This window comes from Anneissia japonica, unplaced genomic scaffold (assembly GCF_011630105.1).
Source record: "Anneissia japonica isolate Jap-2015-1 unplaced genomic scaffold, ASM1163010v1 scaffold5494_len192822_cov183, whole genome shotgun sequence".
Lineage (NCBI taxonomy): Eukaryota > Metazoa > Echinodermata > Crinoidea > Comatulida > Comatulidae > Anneissia > Anneissia japonica.
In genome coordinates, this window is record NW_022717237.1 from 44961 (window position 1) to 64622 (window position 19662).

The following is a 19662-nucleotide window of genomic DNA, read 5'->3' on the forward strand; positions in this document are numbered from 1 at the left end:
ATGCTACATCGGGCTCACTGACACACTGTTCAAAACCCGATACACAAACCACAAATACACTTTTAACACCCCCAAACACAGAAACAGCACCGTACTCTCCAAATACGTATGGAAATTAAAAGATAGCAATAAACACACCCTACAACATTAAATGGTCTATCATCGACAGAGCATCGGCTTACTCCCCAAAAACAAAACGCTGCAACCTGTGCATAACCGAGAAACTTCACATAATATATTCAGACAAACAGTCAACACTAAACAAAAGAACCGAGCTATTGTCTAAATGCAGGCACAGCAACAAATACCTACTTAAAAACAACTCATTTGCATTTTCACCTGTCTTAGCATTCATAATACTCGCACAATCCTTGTATTCTCTCACTCCTGAAGATTGCATTAGCATGAAACAGTCTGTAAAGTGATAATACCCAGTTCTACAAGTTCTACATTTTCAATATTTTTAATATTTTCAATATATATATATATATATATATATTATTGGAGATCAATGTGTAGATTATTAATAATGAACTTAATAGTTTAGTGGTTATTATTGTTGTGAATCGTTATACATTGATATATATATATATATTATATATTATTGGAGATCGATGTGTAATATAATAATAGTGAGCATAACTATTTAGTTATGAGGGCGCTGCTCAAGTGGCGACCAGGTTGTGGTCCTCATTCTGTTTAAATTGTTCGTTATTTTGCTACGCTGCAATCATTTAAGTTGTGTACTTTTGATGTGGAAGTGTTATTTAGATGTTGTGATGAATTGTTGGAACTTTTATTCGTTTTAAACTGTGGATTTTCGTGTTTTTCTTCCTGTTGGTTTGTTTAGGCCATGTTAACATGACAGTCGTTTACGACCGGGAATTTCTTCTCAGTCGCAGGGAGTTCGCACCGGCGCTCCACTATAGTATAGGCCTACCAATGGACTGTACGCGAAATTCTACTGGGATCAGAATTAGAAAAAGAGGTTCGAAAGGTGGAATCAAGAAACGACTAAGGAAACATAAACATAAAACTCCGCATCCTATGATTACGCACAGGAATGTTAGGAGTATCAGGAACAAAACGGATGAGTTGTATGCAAATATGAAGCATTTGTCTGAATACCGCGACTCGAGTCTTATTGTTCTCACAGAAATATGGCTGCAGGACTGTGATGCTGATTCGTTAACGGATATTGAAGGATATACACTAATTAGATCGGACAGGAATAATAATTAGTAAAGTTGGAGGGGTATGTACTTTAATACAAGAACAGTATTGTAATCCATCGCATATCACGTTAAAGAAAGCTTTCTGCACTAAAGATATTGAGGTGTTACTTCTCTATCTTAGACCCTATTACTTGCCGAGGGAAATTCCCCAGCTTCAATTATTAGTAGTGTATATACCCCCTGATGCAGATAATGATGTGGCGGCTGAAACGGTTTATGATATTATTTCAGAATGCGAGTCTCACTCACCTGATGCTGTACGATTAGTGATGTGTGATTTCAACACTTGTAAATTATGTTTGCCAAGCTACTGTATCATCAATATGTTACATGCAATACTCGAAATGACGCGTGTCTTGACTTATGTTATGGCAATATAATGGGTGCCTATAGAGTGAAAGCTCTACCAGGACTAGGAAAATCAGATCATAACATGGTCCAACTCATCCCAATCTACAAGACGAAGTTACAAAGCAAATCATCCAAGAAAGTCAGCATTAAATGTTGGTCAGTTGAAACCGTTGAAACTCTCCGAGGATGCTTTGAGTGTACTGATTGGAATATTTTCATTGATGCGGCCGTGGACATTGAAGATGCTCTGACCTCAATCTCTGAATATATTCGCTTTTGTGAGGATAGTATTGTTCCAACTAAAACATTTAAACTATTTTCCAACAACAAACCATGGATAGACAAAGGTTTTAAAAAATTGCTAAATGAAAAAAAGAGAATTTTGCCAATGGTATATTGGAACGCAAAGCTGTTTGTTTGTGCTGAACACATAATCAATCAGAAAACTAAAGAATGTAAACTTAAGTATAAACAAAAAATTGAGGCCTCTTTCAAAGAAAATGACTCTAGAACAGTATGGAAGAGTCTGCAAACCATTACTGGATACAAAGGAAAAGCTAAAGACTTAAACATTGTTAATGAAAGAAAATATGTTAATGATCTCAACAAGTTCTATTGTAGATTTGATAAAAATAAATTTACTGAGGAAATGAATAATGTATTTGAAACAATAGGTAACAAGATCTCTGACGATATTAGGATAGACAACGAAGTTGTAACTAGGCTTTTTCGTAGCTTAAGTATCCGTAAATCTATGGGGCCAGATGGGATTTCCTGTAAGATCCTAAAAGAATGTGCAAATGAACTCTCCCCTCCCTTCCAAAGGCTATTTCAAACTGTTACTGATACATCTTATGTACCAAATTTATGGAAAAAATCAATTATCTCGCCTGTTGCTAAAAAACCTAATCCAAAAGAAATGAACGATTTACGGCCTATTGCCTTAACTAGTGTTCCTATGAAATGTCTCAAAAGGATTGTTAAAAATATAATTGTTGAAAATGTCAAAAATGTCCTTGATGACTCTCAGTTTGTCTATCGACCAGGTAGAGGAGTGGAGGACGCTGTTCTTACTCTTCTAAATGGTGTATATGAGCATTTTGATATTGGAGGGGGGTAACTTTATTAAAATTGTATTCATTGACTTTTCTAGTGCTTTTAATACAATGCTACCACATATGTTAGGACGCAAACTTATTGACTTAAATGTCAATCCTAAACTTATTAAATAGACTAGTAGTTTTCTTTGTAATAGGAGTCAAACTGTCAGGATAAATCGTACCATGTCGTAGGCTATGTTGACAAGTACAGGTGCCCCCCAGGGATGCGTATTGTCTCCCATATTATTTTCTTTATATACTAATGATTGTAAACATAACTTTCAATGCACTAGGATAATTAAATATGCTGACGATACGGCTATTGTAGGTTATCTAAATGCCAAAAATAACTCTGTTACAGAGTTTAACGAAGATATTGAAATTTTCAACACTCGGAGTTTGGATAACTACCTTGATTTAAATATTAGTAAGACTAAAGAGATGTTGATTGATTTTCGTGTTAAACATCGGACTATGGTTAAACCTGTTGAAATTTATAATACACCATTGGAAAGAGTTGATCATCATAAATATCTAGGCATTGTCTTAGATAACTGGTTGAAATTTGATAAACAGGCTGAATACACATATGGTAAACAAAGAAAGAAAATGTTCTTTTTGCGAAGATTTTGTGTTTTTCAAATTGACAATGATATTATTTCATGTTTTTAAAATCTATTGTGCAAAGTATTATGACTTTTTGTATGGTTTGTTTCTACAACTCTTTTAGAGAGATTGATAAGAAACTGTTTTATAGAATCACTAAATGATCTAGTAAGATTATAGGCCAACAAGTTTCATCACCTGATGTTATTTATAAAGAAAAAATTGTCTCTAAAGCCTGAAGTGTTGTAAAAGATGAAACTAATCCCTTGTTTAACAGTTTCCGAGCAAGTCCTTTCAGCTCAAGATTACTTTTAAAGACAAATCCTAACACTGAACGCTATAGGAAATCCTTTATTCCGACTGCAGTCAGATTGTTCAATGAAACCATAAATAGATAAACTTAATTATTTAATAAAATGTTATAAAATAAAATGTTAAATTTAATAAAAAGTTAAAATTAAACAAGTTTTTATTTTAAGTTTGCATCATTACGTAGGCCTACAGGAAGGGGAACATATAGTATTGTGTTGTCGTTTTTCACTATTCATTTTGCATTTTTTTTTATCTTATTCTTAACAACTGTCTTTTATATATTGTATCAGTTTAAATTTCAGAAAATAAAAATTATAATATTATACCCACATGAAGTCAAAAAATAATTGTAGGCCAACAGAATTAAAAAACTAAAATTACTAAATTTAGAATTACTAAAAACCCATACTGCCACAAGCTGAAGCAATCTTGATTACACAGCGTGTATCGCGGTAACTATGCAGCCATTTTGTTTTGTCGAGTATTTACAAGTTTTCTATTCGACTGGTCGTCTTTGTTAAGTAATATTTTACAGCCAATGAAATGATAAAAATAAAAATGAAATTATAATATATTGAATGCATTATTATAAATTAGATGCTGCCAATTGTGCTTTTAGTTCAGTTTTATGATAAGTTATATATAATCATGTATCCTCATAGCCTTTTCACAGGGTGAAAAGGTTTCGTAATTAAGATTAATTACAATAAGTCAGTTGTGACGTCATCACTTTCATTTGCACATACTTTTCCTATCTCTAATCAATCATAGCCTGGTTTCCTTAAAAACACTACACTGTAGCTACAGTGTTTTCAGTAGCACAGCAGTCCCCGACGCAATCGGAAAGGCTCCCCAATTCGACCGAAGCATTACCAAGAGCAATTGGCGATAGCGTGTAGCAAATGTATGGAAACCAAGCGTTAATTCGATAAAGTGCTGATTTTTGTCTTGTGTGCACATCGGACCTAACAAATCTCACTCAATGGCACTGGTTATTATGAATATGAACAATGTCAATACAATTTTACTCGTCTCCAAGATGTCCAAGCATATTTTGTTGGACTAAAGTAATTTGAACTGAATTAAATTCATGTGCTTTTGGGATGTTTGTTTGGGTACATAATAGTAAAAATGGCCTGCCTTTGTCTCTGATCGTTGCTGCATTGTCAGTCTGGCAGGTCTGCCAAATTCTTGTGCCTAAATTATTGGTTATATTTTAACTTTTTAATATTACTTTCAATGTTGATATACTATTTTTTAACACATGAATTTTCGTTTTATTATTGAATTTGGACTTCTTTAGTGCACGTACAACAGGTGTGTTTTTACAAAAGTGTAGTATAGTAATTTTTTATAATGTCAGTTCAGAATTTGTTTGGTTTCTAAAGATGGGAATAAATAGTTCTTAAAATTTGGATGAAACACTACCAAATTTAGTACACAAATTTAGCAACTATGCTAAATAGAAGGAACATGATTAGAGGTAGCCATCGGAGCCAGTTGGAGACTTTCAATTAATAATGCCAATGTTACAATTAGAAATTTTAGCAAAACACAGCTTAAAGGCATTTATGATACATGTTAAATTGAACCCACTTCAATTCAATTCAACATTATTTACCTACAAAAGCCTGGATGAACACACAGGTATTTCTTAGGGTCATTCTTTTCTGATGCCATTTCATAATGTATTCATATTTTCATTATACAGAAATTATAATTTGCTGATAAGAAAAAAAAAAAAGATTGTTAGACCAACATAAAAAAAGAAGTCAAACAAACATACCAATGGCAAGAGGTCATCTTGAAGCATCAGGTATTCTACAGAGCTCTCCATATTAAGAGCATCATCAAACGTCTGTTCAAGAACCAAGAAACTCCGGAATTCTTTTGCGTCTGAAAAGAAAATAAACACTTTTGGTCATTTCAACAATAAAACAAATTACAACTGATATACAGTAGAGCTATTAAGGGAGACGCGTTCGGGGCCAAGAAAGTGTCCTCTTGATAAGGGTGTTCCTGAATGGTACCCCTATTTTGGGGACACAAACAAGACCTTGAAATTATCCCCTTTGGCATATGTCTTACAATGCCAATTTTCTACCACGGTGTATTAGGCAATGTAATTCTAATTTTAAAAGGTGAAAGAATTGGCTTATTTTGATGTGTACCATTTTTTACTTTCTTCTTGTTGCATTTTATCTTTATGCAAGAAATAAAATTTCCTTACACTGAGGATGAATAAAAGTTTTGAATTTTTAAACTTGAATCTTGAATTATAATTCTTTATAATTTAATTAAATTATATTTTAATATTAGATTAAATTTAGGTAAGGTAAAGTAAAGGTTGAAACCTGAAGCTCTGTGCTCACAGGCCGGAGTGCCCGTCTCTCTTTTTTTAGCATTTGGGCCAGACTGTGCAAGGCTTTTGGGGGTGGGGGTTCGCCACTCCTCCCGCACTGCTCTCTGTTTTGCCTTCCCAGCATATGCCGGTACCCATTTATACACCTAGGTGGAGAGAGACAAGCGTAGCTAAAGTGTCTTGCCAAAGGACACAAGTTTTGAACCCCTGACCCAAGGTTGAGAGCCCAAGCTACAACCGTTGCGCCAACCCCTTCTACTATAAATTTTATAGTATTTTTATATTTGTGGCAAAGACAAGCCAAACCAGTCACTCGTGGCAAAATAAGAAATATTAAGTGTTTAGATGCTCTTATAGAGACACTTTCATGCGTGTATTGTATTACATATGATTTGTGTTCACAACTTATAAATAAAACATTCATACAATTCTCCAACTCTACTCTCACTCCAAAATTTATCGTTTACTGAAACACTGTTATGGCCATTTGTAGTGACAAAGGTACTAATGCAATTTACCAAGGAAAAGAGTCATCAAATACAATACACGATAAATTTCTAAAGCACATTTTGACTTTATAATTTAAGTTAAATTTCTGCATTTAGACAGGCCTATAACATAAATGTATCAAACAGAAAAGGAAATATCCACCTTCCCATAAATGAATAAATAAATAAATAACAATAACTAAAATATGTAGATATTATCACTACTACAATGATAAGATTAATATTTTCCAATCTTTTATAATCAATTTTATATAGCCGGAGTTAGTATTGACCTAGGCTATGGCTAATGACAGGTACGCTTTCTCCAATATAAAGGCTTTTTCTATGAATGGAATGACCTGTACGAAACATGAACTCCTGCAGACCAAACCAATACCGTTACAATTTTAATCGCGTGGGAAATATCCTCAAGCTGTATTAAATGTGAAAACTAAAAATCAAATGCATATTGAAACTGGGGTTAAAAAAACCATATTTACATGCAACACCAATACTGTAGTTTGAATCTACATAAGAAATTACACCTACACATTTTGTTGTACAGTATGCCTTTTCATATTTGGACAGACCATATTATCAAATACCTGTATTTTAATATCCAAATAGAAAATAAAAGGATATATTTACTTTTATTATATCAATTAGCAAACATATAATTACATCTACAGTATTATGAAAACTAAAAATTACAGACAATATAAAACAGGCTTTAAAATACACAAATCAATTGTGATGTTGGTAGTCTATGAGTGAGATACTTACCTGGATAACCGACTAATTGCCATTGTTCCCAAAACGGAACACCCCTTCGAAAAAAAATGGAACAGTCCGACCCAAGGCGCCATGTGCGAACCGTTTCCCTAACAAACGTCCTCATTCCCTAAAGATCGACACGATCACGGCGAGGGTAGGAAGGGAGGGAAGGTTATCCAGGTAAGTATCTCACTCATAGACTACCAACATCACGATTGATTTGTGTAGTCTATTTCGTAAATACTTACCTGGATAACCAACTAATTGCCAGATTAGCAGCGTAAAGAGGAGGCGGGCGTGATCAGAAACCAGAAGACTTACCTACAGAGACGGCTTCAACACAGCAGCCGCTACCGAGGCCTGGGTCGACAAGACCTCCCGCAAGTAGCAAGATGATAATGTAGTCTCCGATCTCCACCATGCCGCTGCCAGAATGTCGGCGAGGGGGACCCCGTGAAAGAGGGCCCAAGAAGCCACCGTGCCGCGAACCTCGTGCATGTGGGCAGGCGGAGGCTTGCGAGCCGGCGCATAAGAGGCTTGGATAGCCGAAATCACCCAGCGAGCAATGGTATCAACAGAAGCACGCCCATGGGGACGAACTGAAGACACAAACAAATGCGAATCCGTGCTGCGCAACGGACGCGTGCGATGAATGTAAAACCGCAGAGCTCGCACAGGGCACCAAACCCTGTCCTCCCGTACTGAAGAGTGCGAGGAAATGGTGGGAATGAAGACAGACGGAGGGGAATGCGCCAAAGTCTGCGTCTTCGCTAGGAAATCAGCTCTGAAAATGAGACGAACAACGCCCCGCTCGAATCGAATATGTCCCGTTTCCAAGGAAAGAGTGTGAACCTCACCACGACGCTTACACGAAGCAACGGCCACTAAAAAGGCCGTTTTAAAGGAGAGATTAAGCAAGGAAGCCGAGCAAAGGGGCTCATAAGGAGAACCCTTTAGCGATTCAAGCACAATATTAATATCCCAGCGAGGAGGTAAAACGCACCTCGGGGGTCGACTATTGAACATACCTCGTAATAACTGCGATATCACGCTAGAGGGAGAAATGTTCGATCCATCTGGGAACGTCGGTAAAATAGCGCCTAGCGCAGACCGGTATCCCGCAATAGTGCGTACCTAGAGACGCGACTCAAACAGATAATGCAAAAAGAGACACACCTAACCTAGAGAGGCTGACATAGGATCCACTTCGTGATCGGTGCACCACCGCAAGAAGTGCTTAAGGCGACTGTTGTAGATCGCGCGAGTCGACTCCCGACGGGATTTGGCGGCGAGGGCGGCAGGGCCATCTGGAATGCCTGAACCTTGGAGATTATCCCGGATAAGGGCCAAACAGTCAAGTTCAGCGATATTAAATGGTTCAGGCCGACCCACGACCGGGCCTGTTAAGAAGGTCCGGACAAACCGGCAACACGCGGGGATGTTCGAAGAGAAGACTCAGCAGAAGAGGGAACCAACCCTGGCGGGCCCACCATGGCGCTATCAGGAGAACCTTGCAATGGTGGCGACGGATGTGCGCCATCACCCTCGGAAGAAGCGACAAGGGCGGGAACGCGTACACCCAAAACCCGTTCCATGAGATGGACAGGGAATCTACTGCCCACGCTGTTAGTTCCAGAAACCAGGAGCAAAACGTCAGAAGCTGAGTGTTCGAGCTCGTCGCAAACAGATCTAGGTTGGGACGCCCGAACGTGTTGAAAATATGCTGGGCCACGACCGGACACAGCCTCCACTCCGTCGGACGGAGTGGAGGTAACCGACGTCGAGACAGCGCATCGGCGAGGACATTCAGTCGGCCGGGAATGTGAGCTACTCGAAGATGAATGCGATGGCTGAGACACCAAAGCAGGAGCTGCAATGTATGGAAGCATAGCATTGGTGGATGCGTGCCGCCCTGACGGTTGATGTAGGAGACCACGGTTGAACTGTCGGAATGAACTAGCACAGCTTTCCCCTTTGCCCGATCGACGAAGGTCTCCAGAGACCGACGAACTGCTAAAAGCTCCAGAACGTTTATGTGACTGGTGGATTCTTCCAGCGCCCAGTCTCCCGCGACGCGCTCCGTGAGCGAACAACTGCCCTAACCCCCGAGGGAGACGTCGGCCGAAAAGCGAAAGACGGGGAGAGGGTCGGGAAAAGACTTCCCGCCCTAAAGCACGTTCTCCTGAAGCCACCACCGGAAGTGCCTGGCGACAAATGCGTTCAAGGGAATCTGAGCTGACAAGTCTGAAGAGAAAAACGCGAGCAGATGCAGTTGAAGAGGGCGCATATGAAGCCGGCAATAAAGAACTAGGTCTACCAGGCTCGTAAGAAACCCCAACATCCGCAGCCACGACTCGGCTGGGGAATGCGGAAGGGAAAGAAGCTGAGTGATTGCTAGCTGGCACTTGCGGATCCGACCCGTGGAGGGGAACGAACAAAATCGCCCCCAGATACAGCAGAAGTTGCGTGGGAACCAAAACCGATTTCTACCGGTTGATAATGAACCCTACTTATTCCGTCATGTCTAAGACAATGCTGAGATGATGCAACAGAGTTGCTCGGGAATTTGCGACCACGAGCCCGTCGTCTAGGTACATGAAAATACGTATCCCTCCCGCGTGGAACACTGCACCTAGGGATTTTACCACCCGTGTAAACACCCAAGGAGCCGTGGATAGACCGAAGGGAAGAACTTTGAACTGATACGTACGACCGTCCAGACGGAAACGCAGCCTTTTGCGATCTTCTGGGAAAATAGGCACATGAAAGTAAGCATCCTTGAGGTCTATAGTAGCGGCCCAGTCCCCGGGCATGAGCCCCTGGAGAATAAGAGCGAGAGTGTCCATGCGGAATTTTTGCGGTCTGATCCATGGGTTCAGCCGCCGCAGATTTAGGATAGGACGCCATCCGCCTGACGATTTTTCTGTCAGGAAGAGTGTGGAAACGAACCCCTTGTCTTCGGTAGTCGGAAAAACTTCGACTACAGCCCCTTTCAAAAGGTCGTTCACCCCTGAAAACAGGGCTTCCCTCTTCTCGGGGGAGGCTGGAATGGGCGTGTTCATCCCTCCGTACGCAACCGGAGGGGAAGTAAACTCTATCTGGTACCCACGGGATATAGTCTGCATGATCCAGCTGTCCGGAGACAGCCGTTCCCATTCGTGGGTGAAAAGCATCAGCCTCCTTCTACTGAGGAACCGGGCCCCCCCACCATGAACATCAGGAACGAGGCCCACCTTTCCCCCGCCGCCGACGCCGTGCCCTGTCGGCTGAGGGAGCAGCCCGGGCGAATTGTCAATTGGTGGCAGGAGCAGGAGCAGGAGGGACAGCGGCTGCGGGCTGCAGGAGGGATGCAACAGAGGCTGTTGCTGCTGGGGCTGATGTGACGGCCTCGCGAACGCCCAGCGCTGGGAATGCGCTGAACGCCGGTCACAGCGCGGGAACTTAGCCCTAGTCTGACGCCGCGCTTCCAACTCCCTAGCCCAAGCCTCTTCTTTGGCCGCGAACTGGCCAAAGAAGAGGTCCTCTGCCCCAAAAGAGGGGCAGTCTAAAAACCGGTCAAGGTGACCGGGGCTGACCGTCGTCGCCCAGGGCACATTAGCCCTCCGGGCCGTGCCGGCAGCCTGGGCGATGGAACTAAACTGGTCTGAAATAAGGCCAATGTCCGCCCGATGGCGTCCGGGACGAGAGTTGGGTTAGCGTCAGCATCAGACAAGAAGGACAAAGCAAACCCCGCCCCAATCATGGCGCGTATGCCCTCCCGAGCCGCGCGGTCCACAAAGGCCAAAGCCTCCTCGGTCGCGCCCTGAGCTTTGTTAGAAAACAAAGCCTTAGAAGTAGAAGAGAGCTTCTGATCCTCCCGCAGTCTGCCCTTGGCAGCGCGAGGATGGGCGGCACCTGAATGAACTGCTTGAACTGGTCCTCGGGGACCGGAAAAGCAGCCGTAAGACGCCGCGGCGCGGCAACCGGCTTGGACTTCGCTTGGGAATTCAGGCGAAGGATGAGGTCCGGGTAGAGTCCCACAAACGGGACAGGGTGGGCGGGACGCGCAGGAGCAGGTAGTCCATACTCAATTATTGGTAAAACCAATGATTTGTACAAATTGGTCAGAACTTGCTGGTTAGTGCCATTAGCAACCCTTAGGATGAGACCTATGATTTGATTGCACTTGGAGACAGTGGTGTTTACATGATCTGTCCATGACTGTGTGCTGTCTATTTTGAGACCAAGGTATTTATGGGCATTTGTTTTAGTGATTGGTAGGCCATTTAGTTTGTAAGTACGGTTTATTGGATCTTTTTTTCTAGTGATATGCATTACTTTTGTCTTAGATGTGTTGAATGTCATGCGATTCGTACAGGACCATTGACCAAGAAAGTCAAGGTCTTCTTGTAATGTTGAATCATCACTACAACTGTAAATAGGTCGATAGATTAAGGCATCGTCTGCAAAGAGAACACAAGTTGACTTCAATGAAAAAGGTAATTCGTTCACGAAAAGGTTGAATATTAAAGGACCTAGAACACTGCCTTGAGGTATTCCAGAGGCCACAGGCAGTTTCTTGGAACAAGATCCACCATACTGCGTAGACTGATATCAGGGGCGGATTTAGGGGGGGGCCGGCCCGGCCCCAGCCCCCCCTTTTGGGAGGTAAAAAAAAAGAAAAATAAAAGAAAAAAAGAGAAGAAAAAGAAAAAAATGATAGCCCAGAATGCTTCAAATGCTATGTTCGGGCGTCTAGAACACAAAAATTTCGCGGGGGCATGCCCCGGACCCCCTACGACAGTGCTGTCTCAATCGGCCCAACTTTCGCCCCCCCCCCTTTTGGACATTTCTGGATCCGCCCCTGGATATCTGCCAGTTAAAAAGGAAGCGATCCAATGCCACAGAGGCCCTTTGATGTAGTATTAAGTAGACAGTTTGTTAAGAATAAGATCATGAGGTAATTTGTCGAAAGCCTTTGACATGTCTAAGAAGACAGCATCTATAACAGGAGGTCTAGATTTATCAAGGGTTTGGGTCCAATCATGGATAACATTTGTAAGCTGAGTGACGCATGATTTCCGTTTAGTGAATCCGTGCTGATTAGGAGACATCAGACATAATTCGGACAAATAGTGATTAATTCCACTGAGAACAATTTTCTCTAAAGACTTACAAAATATAGAAGTCAGTGCTATTGGTCTGTAATTACTGAATGCGGAGGAACTACCAGATTTTAGAACTGGTACAATTATAGAGTGCTTCCATTCTTCCGGTACTTGACCAGTACAAATTGAGGTTTTAAATAGAGAGAAAAGGGGATATGATATAATTGAAGATATGGCCTGGAGTAGTCTAGGTGAGACATTGTCAGGACCTGGAGATTTATTTGGTAAGAAAGAATGTATGGACTTTGCAACATCATAGGGAGAAAATTCAAGTGTCTGAAGTGATGGAATTAAGGAACAGCTTAATAAAGAATCAGGAGGTGAGGTAGGTATATTTGAAGATTTGTTGTAGACAGAAGCAAAGTACTGATTAAAACTAGTAGCAATGTTGTCCTGAACTAAGTGCTCCTTGGGCCATGTTTCTTAGTGTCTATTGGTCTTGCCAATATACACGCACAATTTTTTTTTGTAGACAACATGAGTTATGGCCTGAGGGTAACCTTTTGTTATACTCATTTTCCATGGTGAATCTTATTGATGGGTGTTGTGAATTTTAAAAATCAAATATCGGCATCATGTTCAGAATTAAAGAAAAAAACATCATAAACAAAGGAGGGGTGCATGAGTGAACGATTTTATTCAGGATTGTTCATGGTGTCCCATGAAGAGGTTAGCTAGGATGGGTCCCAGTGGAGAACCCATTGAGACTCCATCTATTTGGTCATTAATTCATTATCAAAAAAGAAAAAGAGTTTTAGAAGTATAAAACATAAAAAGCTTCTTAAGTCATTCTCTAAATAATTTACAATCAGTATTATTTATCAGAATCAATAACTAATTAAATAGATCTGTCAATGGGATGTTAGTGAACAAGCTTTTAACATCGTCCAATACCATAAATTTATAATACTATATACTATTATAATTATTATAATTTATTATCATTAATCTACATCATCATTATTATTGTTAAAGGAAAATAATCCAATTCATTGGAAGGACTTCTTTGCACTCTACACATTATTATTGACAAATGACTATCATTACTCAAACCATCTACCTCTACCAGCGGACTTCTACATACAGTTATCTGTTTAAATGTAGTTATGATTGCCATTGTTATTGGCATCATCGTCATCATTGGCTCCATCAGTAAGAAAGTCGCTCTGGAATAAAATGCTTCATATAGGCACACCTATGGAATGGTACGAATTATGAGCCTGGGGGGGGCTTAGTCCCTTAAATTTGGGGGAGAATGGTGATATCTTGTTTACTGTTTAACCAATTAACTTGCATGATTGACAGTGCATCCTTGTAAATTCAATATTTCCCTCTTAGATTTTTAAGTTGTTTTTGACCCGAGACAAATATCAGTTTGATTATGTCATCCATAGTATATTGGAATACTTGGGAACAACCAAAGTGATGTTCATGTTCCTGGTTAATATGTATTGTATCTTGCTTATTGTATTTTGTAAAGAAAAAATTAAAGAGATTTGACAAAAAAAAAACATACCAGTACATTCCCTGTTAATCCTCCATTGTCCAGGAGGACATAGACATTCAAATGAACCAACACGGTTTTGACAAACTTCACCATCAATTGGACAAATTTCACTATTGCTGCATTCATTGATGTCTGAGAAAATGTTAAAAAATCCATTGTTGAATATTGTTTGTCCGATGGTCACAAATAGCCATCTATATATATACATACATATATATGTAGTATATATATACATATACATGTAACTGATTACAAGTTGGCAAATACCAGAACAGATAATACAATAAACAGTCGGCATTAGATAAAAGGGGGGTGATTAATAAGATATAAAATAATGGAGACACAGGGATAAAGATATGCGTTGGGAGCAAGACGAGTCTAAAAAGTGTGAAAAACAGTGTACTGTGATATCGAATGTAAGAAATTATAATCTAGTTCAGCTTTGATGAAAAGTAAGGATATCTTATCATACTTTCTGAGTAAACAAATAGGCAGATCTTTGAACTAACATCCTTCATAATGGACACAAACGAACGTAAATCAATGAAAAACACAACACATTTTAAGAAAAGAAATTGTAATTTGTTTGTTATACATGCTGAAAATGTCCGAGGATGAGTCAAAATAATTATTTTCTGAATAATTATTGTGTTTTAAGTCTACCGACTCATTAATGTTTTAATTTATGAATTCATCTTTTGCCTCTTTATATAGTGCCTATTTTTTTCACTGCCTTTTTCTTTATATTGCATCTATCAATTGGTATTACCGAGTTATTAACGTCTAAATTATGAAATTCATTTCACTGCCTCTTTTAATAGTGTCTATTTTTTTCACTGCCTCTATTTATAGTGCATCTATACAATTATTATTGCCACAAACTCACCTGTACTGCAATTTGTTCCTTCCCAGCCAGTGTTACATGTGCATGTGTACTCTGACTGACCCACAGCATTGCACTCACCATTGGCTCCACACACATTCTCCTCACAAGGCCCATCCCCTATAATGTAGAGATTCAAGATTCAAAACATTTATTCATCCTCAAAAAAGGAAATTCATTGCCCGCAATGTACACGTTAAAAATTCATAGAATGAAATACATAGAAGTTTCCATACAAGAGAAAAAGACTAGGAAACAATGAAATCAGACAAAAAAAGAAATCACCTTTTAAAATTTGAATTATACTGTTTGATGCCCTGTGGTAGGAAGGAGAGAGAATAGCAATTTGTGCAAGAGATACACATTCCGAGTATATAGAATCCACCGACCTCTGGCTCTCCTCAACCATCCTCTCCACCCTCCTAATCACAATATCGATCCTAGCTTTATCATTCTGACTAGCATTTCCTCCCCACCCCGAGATACAGTAAGACCAAACCCCACAAATGACCGTATCATAAAAAATAAACAAAATTTCTTGCCGAACATGGAATGAATGCAATAGAATCTAGAGTTAATTTTTTAAATCAGACTATCTATGTGGTCGCTCCAACCTAATGTATCATTAAAGATTACTCCGAGATACTTTTAACTTTTGACCTGTTCGATGTTACAAACCATAATTTCAATATCATTGTTTTGTTTATTTTCAGCTCTCCGGTAGTCAATTATCATCTCCTTTATCATAAGTACATTACGTTCTAAAACGTTGCTTTTACAATATTGTACAGATTTCGTTTCGGATATATGTAAATCAAATCACAAATGGCAGAACTATAAAAATGACTAGGACCTTGGATGTGGGATCTCTTTGTGGTGGTCAGACAGGTTTCCTTTTATGGATTTTTTTTGTCAAGTTTCGTTTAGTTTTGTTTTATGTTTGTCTATAACCAAAGAAACACAATACAAATAGTGTGTGGATGGACACCAAAATAAGATTGAAAATAATTTTAAGGCATGATCACCAGTTTAAATTGAAATGATATGAAATGGCCTTAATACTTATATTTTTAAAAATAAATATGTGATTGCACCCTCTAATACCCTATAATGGTTAAATTTGCTATTATACCAACTGCGCATTAATTAAATTTGAATTTAATTAAATTTGCATACATACGACTGGTGTAGAAGAAACTTTTATTACAGTATTTAAATTGTAATTTGTTAAACGTATAGGAAAAGGAATTCTTTTAAAGAGAAGAAACAATAACCATACCAGTATAAAAAACATACATGTGTATTTTCACTATAGGACACAGTCTGTTATTGTGTTGTAGGCTAAACAAATCTTCCCCCAGCTGGCCCTAGCATACACTGCAATTTACCCTACGGTTCGCCATTAGTATAGAATAAAGAAAAAAACTTACCAACAATGAACAATGTAACTACATTACTACCAAACACATTAGAAGGGGCAGCAGCCATGTAACTTGATAGAACATCTAACTCAGTAACAGATTGTGAGGTAAAGTAGAACATTAAGGTCATTTTGGTTGATGAAGCACCTAATGAAACAACTCCAGCAAAATAATCACCAATAGGTGTCAATCGGAAAAGGTCATCCAACTGTATGAATAATAATTTTTTTACACACATGTCAAGATGAAGTATTAAACAATAAATTCATGAATATTATGTTATTTTATCTTGTAATGCCTTGAGCACCAATTTTTGGTGGTGATGTTTGCGCTTTAAAAATCGTTATTATTATTATTATTATTATTAATAAGAACTTTCAATCAGGAAATAACAATTATATAAATATCTTTTGGTATGTGTTAAGAAATATTTTAAAATAATCATTACATGAATATCTTTTGATTTACCAGGTTAAAAAATGTCATGCAATACGTACTGATTAGGTCTTTATTTACATACCTGGTTAATTATATATTGACTGTTAATAAACTGTTGTGATTTTAATTGCTAATAATTAATCTGTTTCTGAATATAAAATACATAGTATTTGTGATAGTTATTTAAATTGTTTTACAGAATGATGCATTCCTGAATAATGAAAATCTAGAAATCGTGAAGCACTTCTTAATCAGTCTTTAAGATGTTGTTTTATCATGTCCCACAGATGTTTCTATGTAACGTAATGTTTACCTTGATATGACAAAGTATAAATGAATTTCAGCTGCTTTAATACACAGTAAAGAAACAATTGTTTAAAATATAAGTTATATAGTAATGTCTTTTGTAAACTTTATGTAAAATTGCATATTAATTTATGAATGCAAAGTTTCTCTGTGCTCTACAAAATATCTAATACACAGTAAAAATAGTATACTTACATCTTGGATGAAGTTTGTGCCAACTGCACCCAATGTCATTTCAGCATTGATAACAAAGGTGTCTAATAACAGAAAATCACATATAACACATACATAAATATAGTGGCAATAAAATACGTCATTATCTATGTATCTATAGCAGCACTGTATACAGAGGAGGTATATTATTCCGAACTCTAGCACCAGCATTTGAAAAAATATTTTCCATGAATCTATAGTTTGTAATTGGCAGGACAACATTTAAAGTATTTGAAGATGTAGCAGATCTAGTACTATAGGCTTACAAGGTATTCTTGACAATGATGTGGTCTGTAATATAAGTAATAAAATAGGTATAATGTTAACATATATATATTTAATATATATGTTAACATTATTGGCAGTTCCCAAAACTATTCTATCCTATTGTTTAAAAAAACGTTTGCTATACATAGACTACACATTGCTAAACAATAGGCTCAGCATCAAAAGATGTTTTTGTAGGTAACTCTGATCAGTAGATTAAGAATGCTTTTATCTTTAGTTTAGATCACAGCTATGTCACCTACTAGAGGTAATATTTTTATTGGTTAGACACTGTTGGTACTTTATTATATTATAAATATGAACAATTTTCCATTCCTGATGATGGCATAATGTCAAAATATCAAATTACAACACGAAGGCGTGTTCTTCAGTACTTGGAATATGTATTATACTTTCTTATCCTAGATTAATCAGTGGACCTTTCGGTTTTAGTAGAGTATCCATGTCAAACAAATGTCAATTCTAATCAACAGCATATATCTGCCACGACTTCTAAAATCGACAATGAAAAAAGCTCAATCTGCACTGTATGTGCGCTGAACTGTGGATACCTCTAGGTCCCCGTTTCAATTCCCATCGCTGCCTCTCCTTGTGTTTCAGCTGGAGGGCTGAAATACAAGTTACAATAGCGCACCGTCTTTCGGATGAGACGCTTAAGCCATTGGTCCCGTGTGAAGTAATGGCCCATGTGCACATTAAAGAATGCAGTACACTCTTTGGAAAAGAGTAGGGGATTGTCTCCCGGTGAACTGCCCAATCACCACCAGAAGTACCCCACTGAAAGTAAGTCTTCTCGACCTTTGTGGGCCCTAACTGCTAAATCTGTTATTTCACCTGCAATTGTAACATACGTACCAGATGCAACATCCACATTAATGGGGAAAGTACAGTTGGCAACATTTCCATATTCATCTACTGCTGTTATCTCATTCATATAGTCTCCTGGTTCTAGTCGACTTTCACCAGAGACATATGGAGACGATGACAATGTTGGTGCCCTACCAGAGTTATCGCTAGCCTCAACATTCCAGCGGACAAGTACACTTGATATTTCAGAAAGTACCTTATACATAATTATCTCTGGACATTCTGAAAACTCTGGTGGTTCACTATCTGTAATAGTAAAATAAGTATGCTGTTTCACTTTATTATATTCAGTATTCAATCACCATTATGCAGCATGAACTCTTTACTGAAATGTTACTGGCATATAACAAACATGTCATTTTTGTTTAAATAAAGATAATAAAGTAATGATTTCATTAATTTGATCTTACCAATCAACTCTTCACAAGTTACACCAGTATATCCCTCTTGACATCTAATAAAGAAAACATAGTGAATATCATATTTTGCAACATGGAAACTAAAAGTATTTTACAAGTACTTGTCACCAGTGATTCTCCACTGTCGCTCCCTGTCAGATGATTTTTGAAAGTTCTATTATAGAAGGAATCTACCTAGATATGTGGAAACGTTATTTTTCCAAAATATCATTTACAATCAAATTTCTCAACATGTATCTCCCTTCTTAGCACAGTATATTATGCTACTGACAGCAAACAGCAGCGTGATGTTGTCGATATAGACCTTTGTCATGCTTTTGATAGAGTATTGTATTATTTTCTTTTACAGTATGCAAATTAAGTAGATTCAGTATCAATGGCAATTAACATCACCTACTATCAGACAACAGAGAGTCCTTGTCCAGAGTAAGCCTTCAAACTGGTTACCCATTCTAAACTTATTTTGTTCAATTACCTTATATCATCACTATCTAGATATCATCAATTGTTGTAAAGAATAGAGGTGTTTATTTACAACCGCTCACATGACCTACGGTGGGTGCACCATGGAAAACATTACAGTGTGATCAGTGTGCAAGTATAGGAAAAGGTAATATTATGGTTTCGAAAGCAACCACCAACTGTTAACATGAGAAATAAATGGCAAGGAAAGGCAATAAAATTGTTAAAAACAGTGTATATTTATTTATTCTAGCGTTCTCAATTGTTAGTTTAGTCTTCATGTCTCTTTCTTTTGGAATTAAGTGCACCTTTTTATGTTTCTTTCAGCAGGGTTAACATTTCCGAAAGTGGTTCCAAACTGGATTAACAAATCTTTCTCAACAAACAATAGCTCTTTTCAGAACTATCTATGTGGTGTACCGCAGGGATTAAATCATAAGGATTAAATCATATGGAATCATATTAAATTATTACTTCGCCATT

General features: G+C 38.2%; 1 protein-coding gene across 1 annotated transcript in view; it reads right to left on the reverse strand.

Annotated features, from left to right (window-relative positions):
- Positions 1–4968: 4968 nt before the first annotated feature.
- Positions 4969–19662, reverse strand: part of LOC117110159 (hyalin-like) — a 77608-nt gene continuing 62914 nt past the window's right edge. Inside the window, exons 28-35 of the mRNA XM_033252772.1 lie at positions 18709–18752; positions 18287–18544; positions 17126–17187; positions 16196–16394; positions 14769–14885; positions 13892–14014; positions 5391–5500; positions 4969–4986 (exon numbers count right to left, since the gene is read on the reverse strand). Of these exons, the coding sequence (XP_033108663.1) occupies positions 4969–4986; positions 5391–5500; positions 13892–14014; positions 14769–14885; positions 16196–16394; positions 17126–17187; positions 18287–18544; positions 18709–18752 (931 nt within the window). The remainder of the gene's footprint in view (positions 4987–5390; positions 5501–13891; positions 14015–14768; positions 14886–16195; positions 16395–17125; positions 17188–18286; positions 18545–18708; positions 18753–19662) is intronic.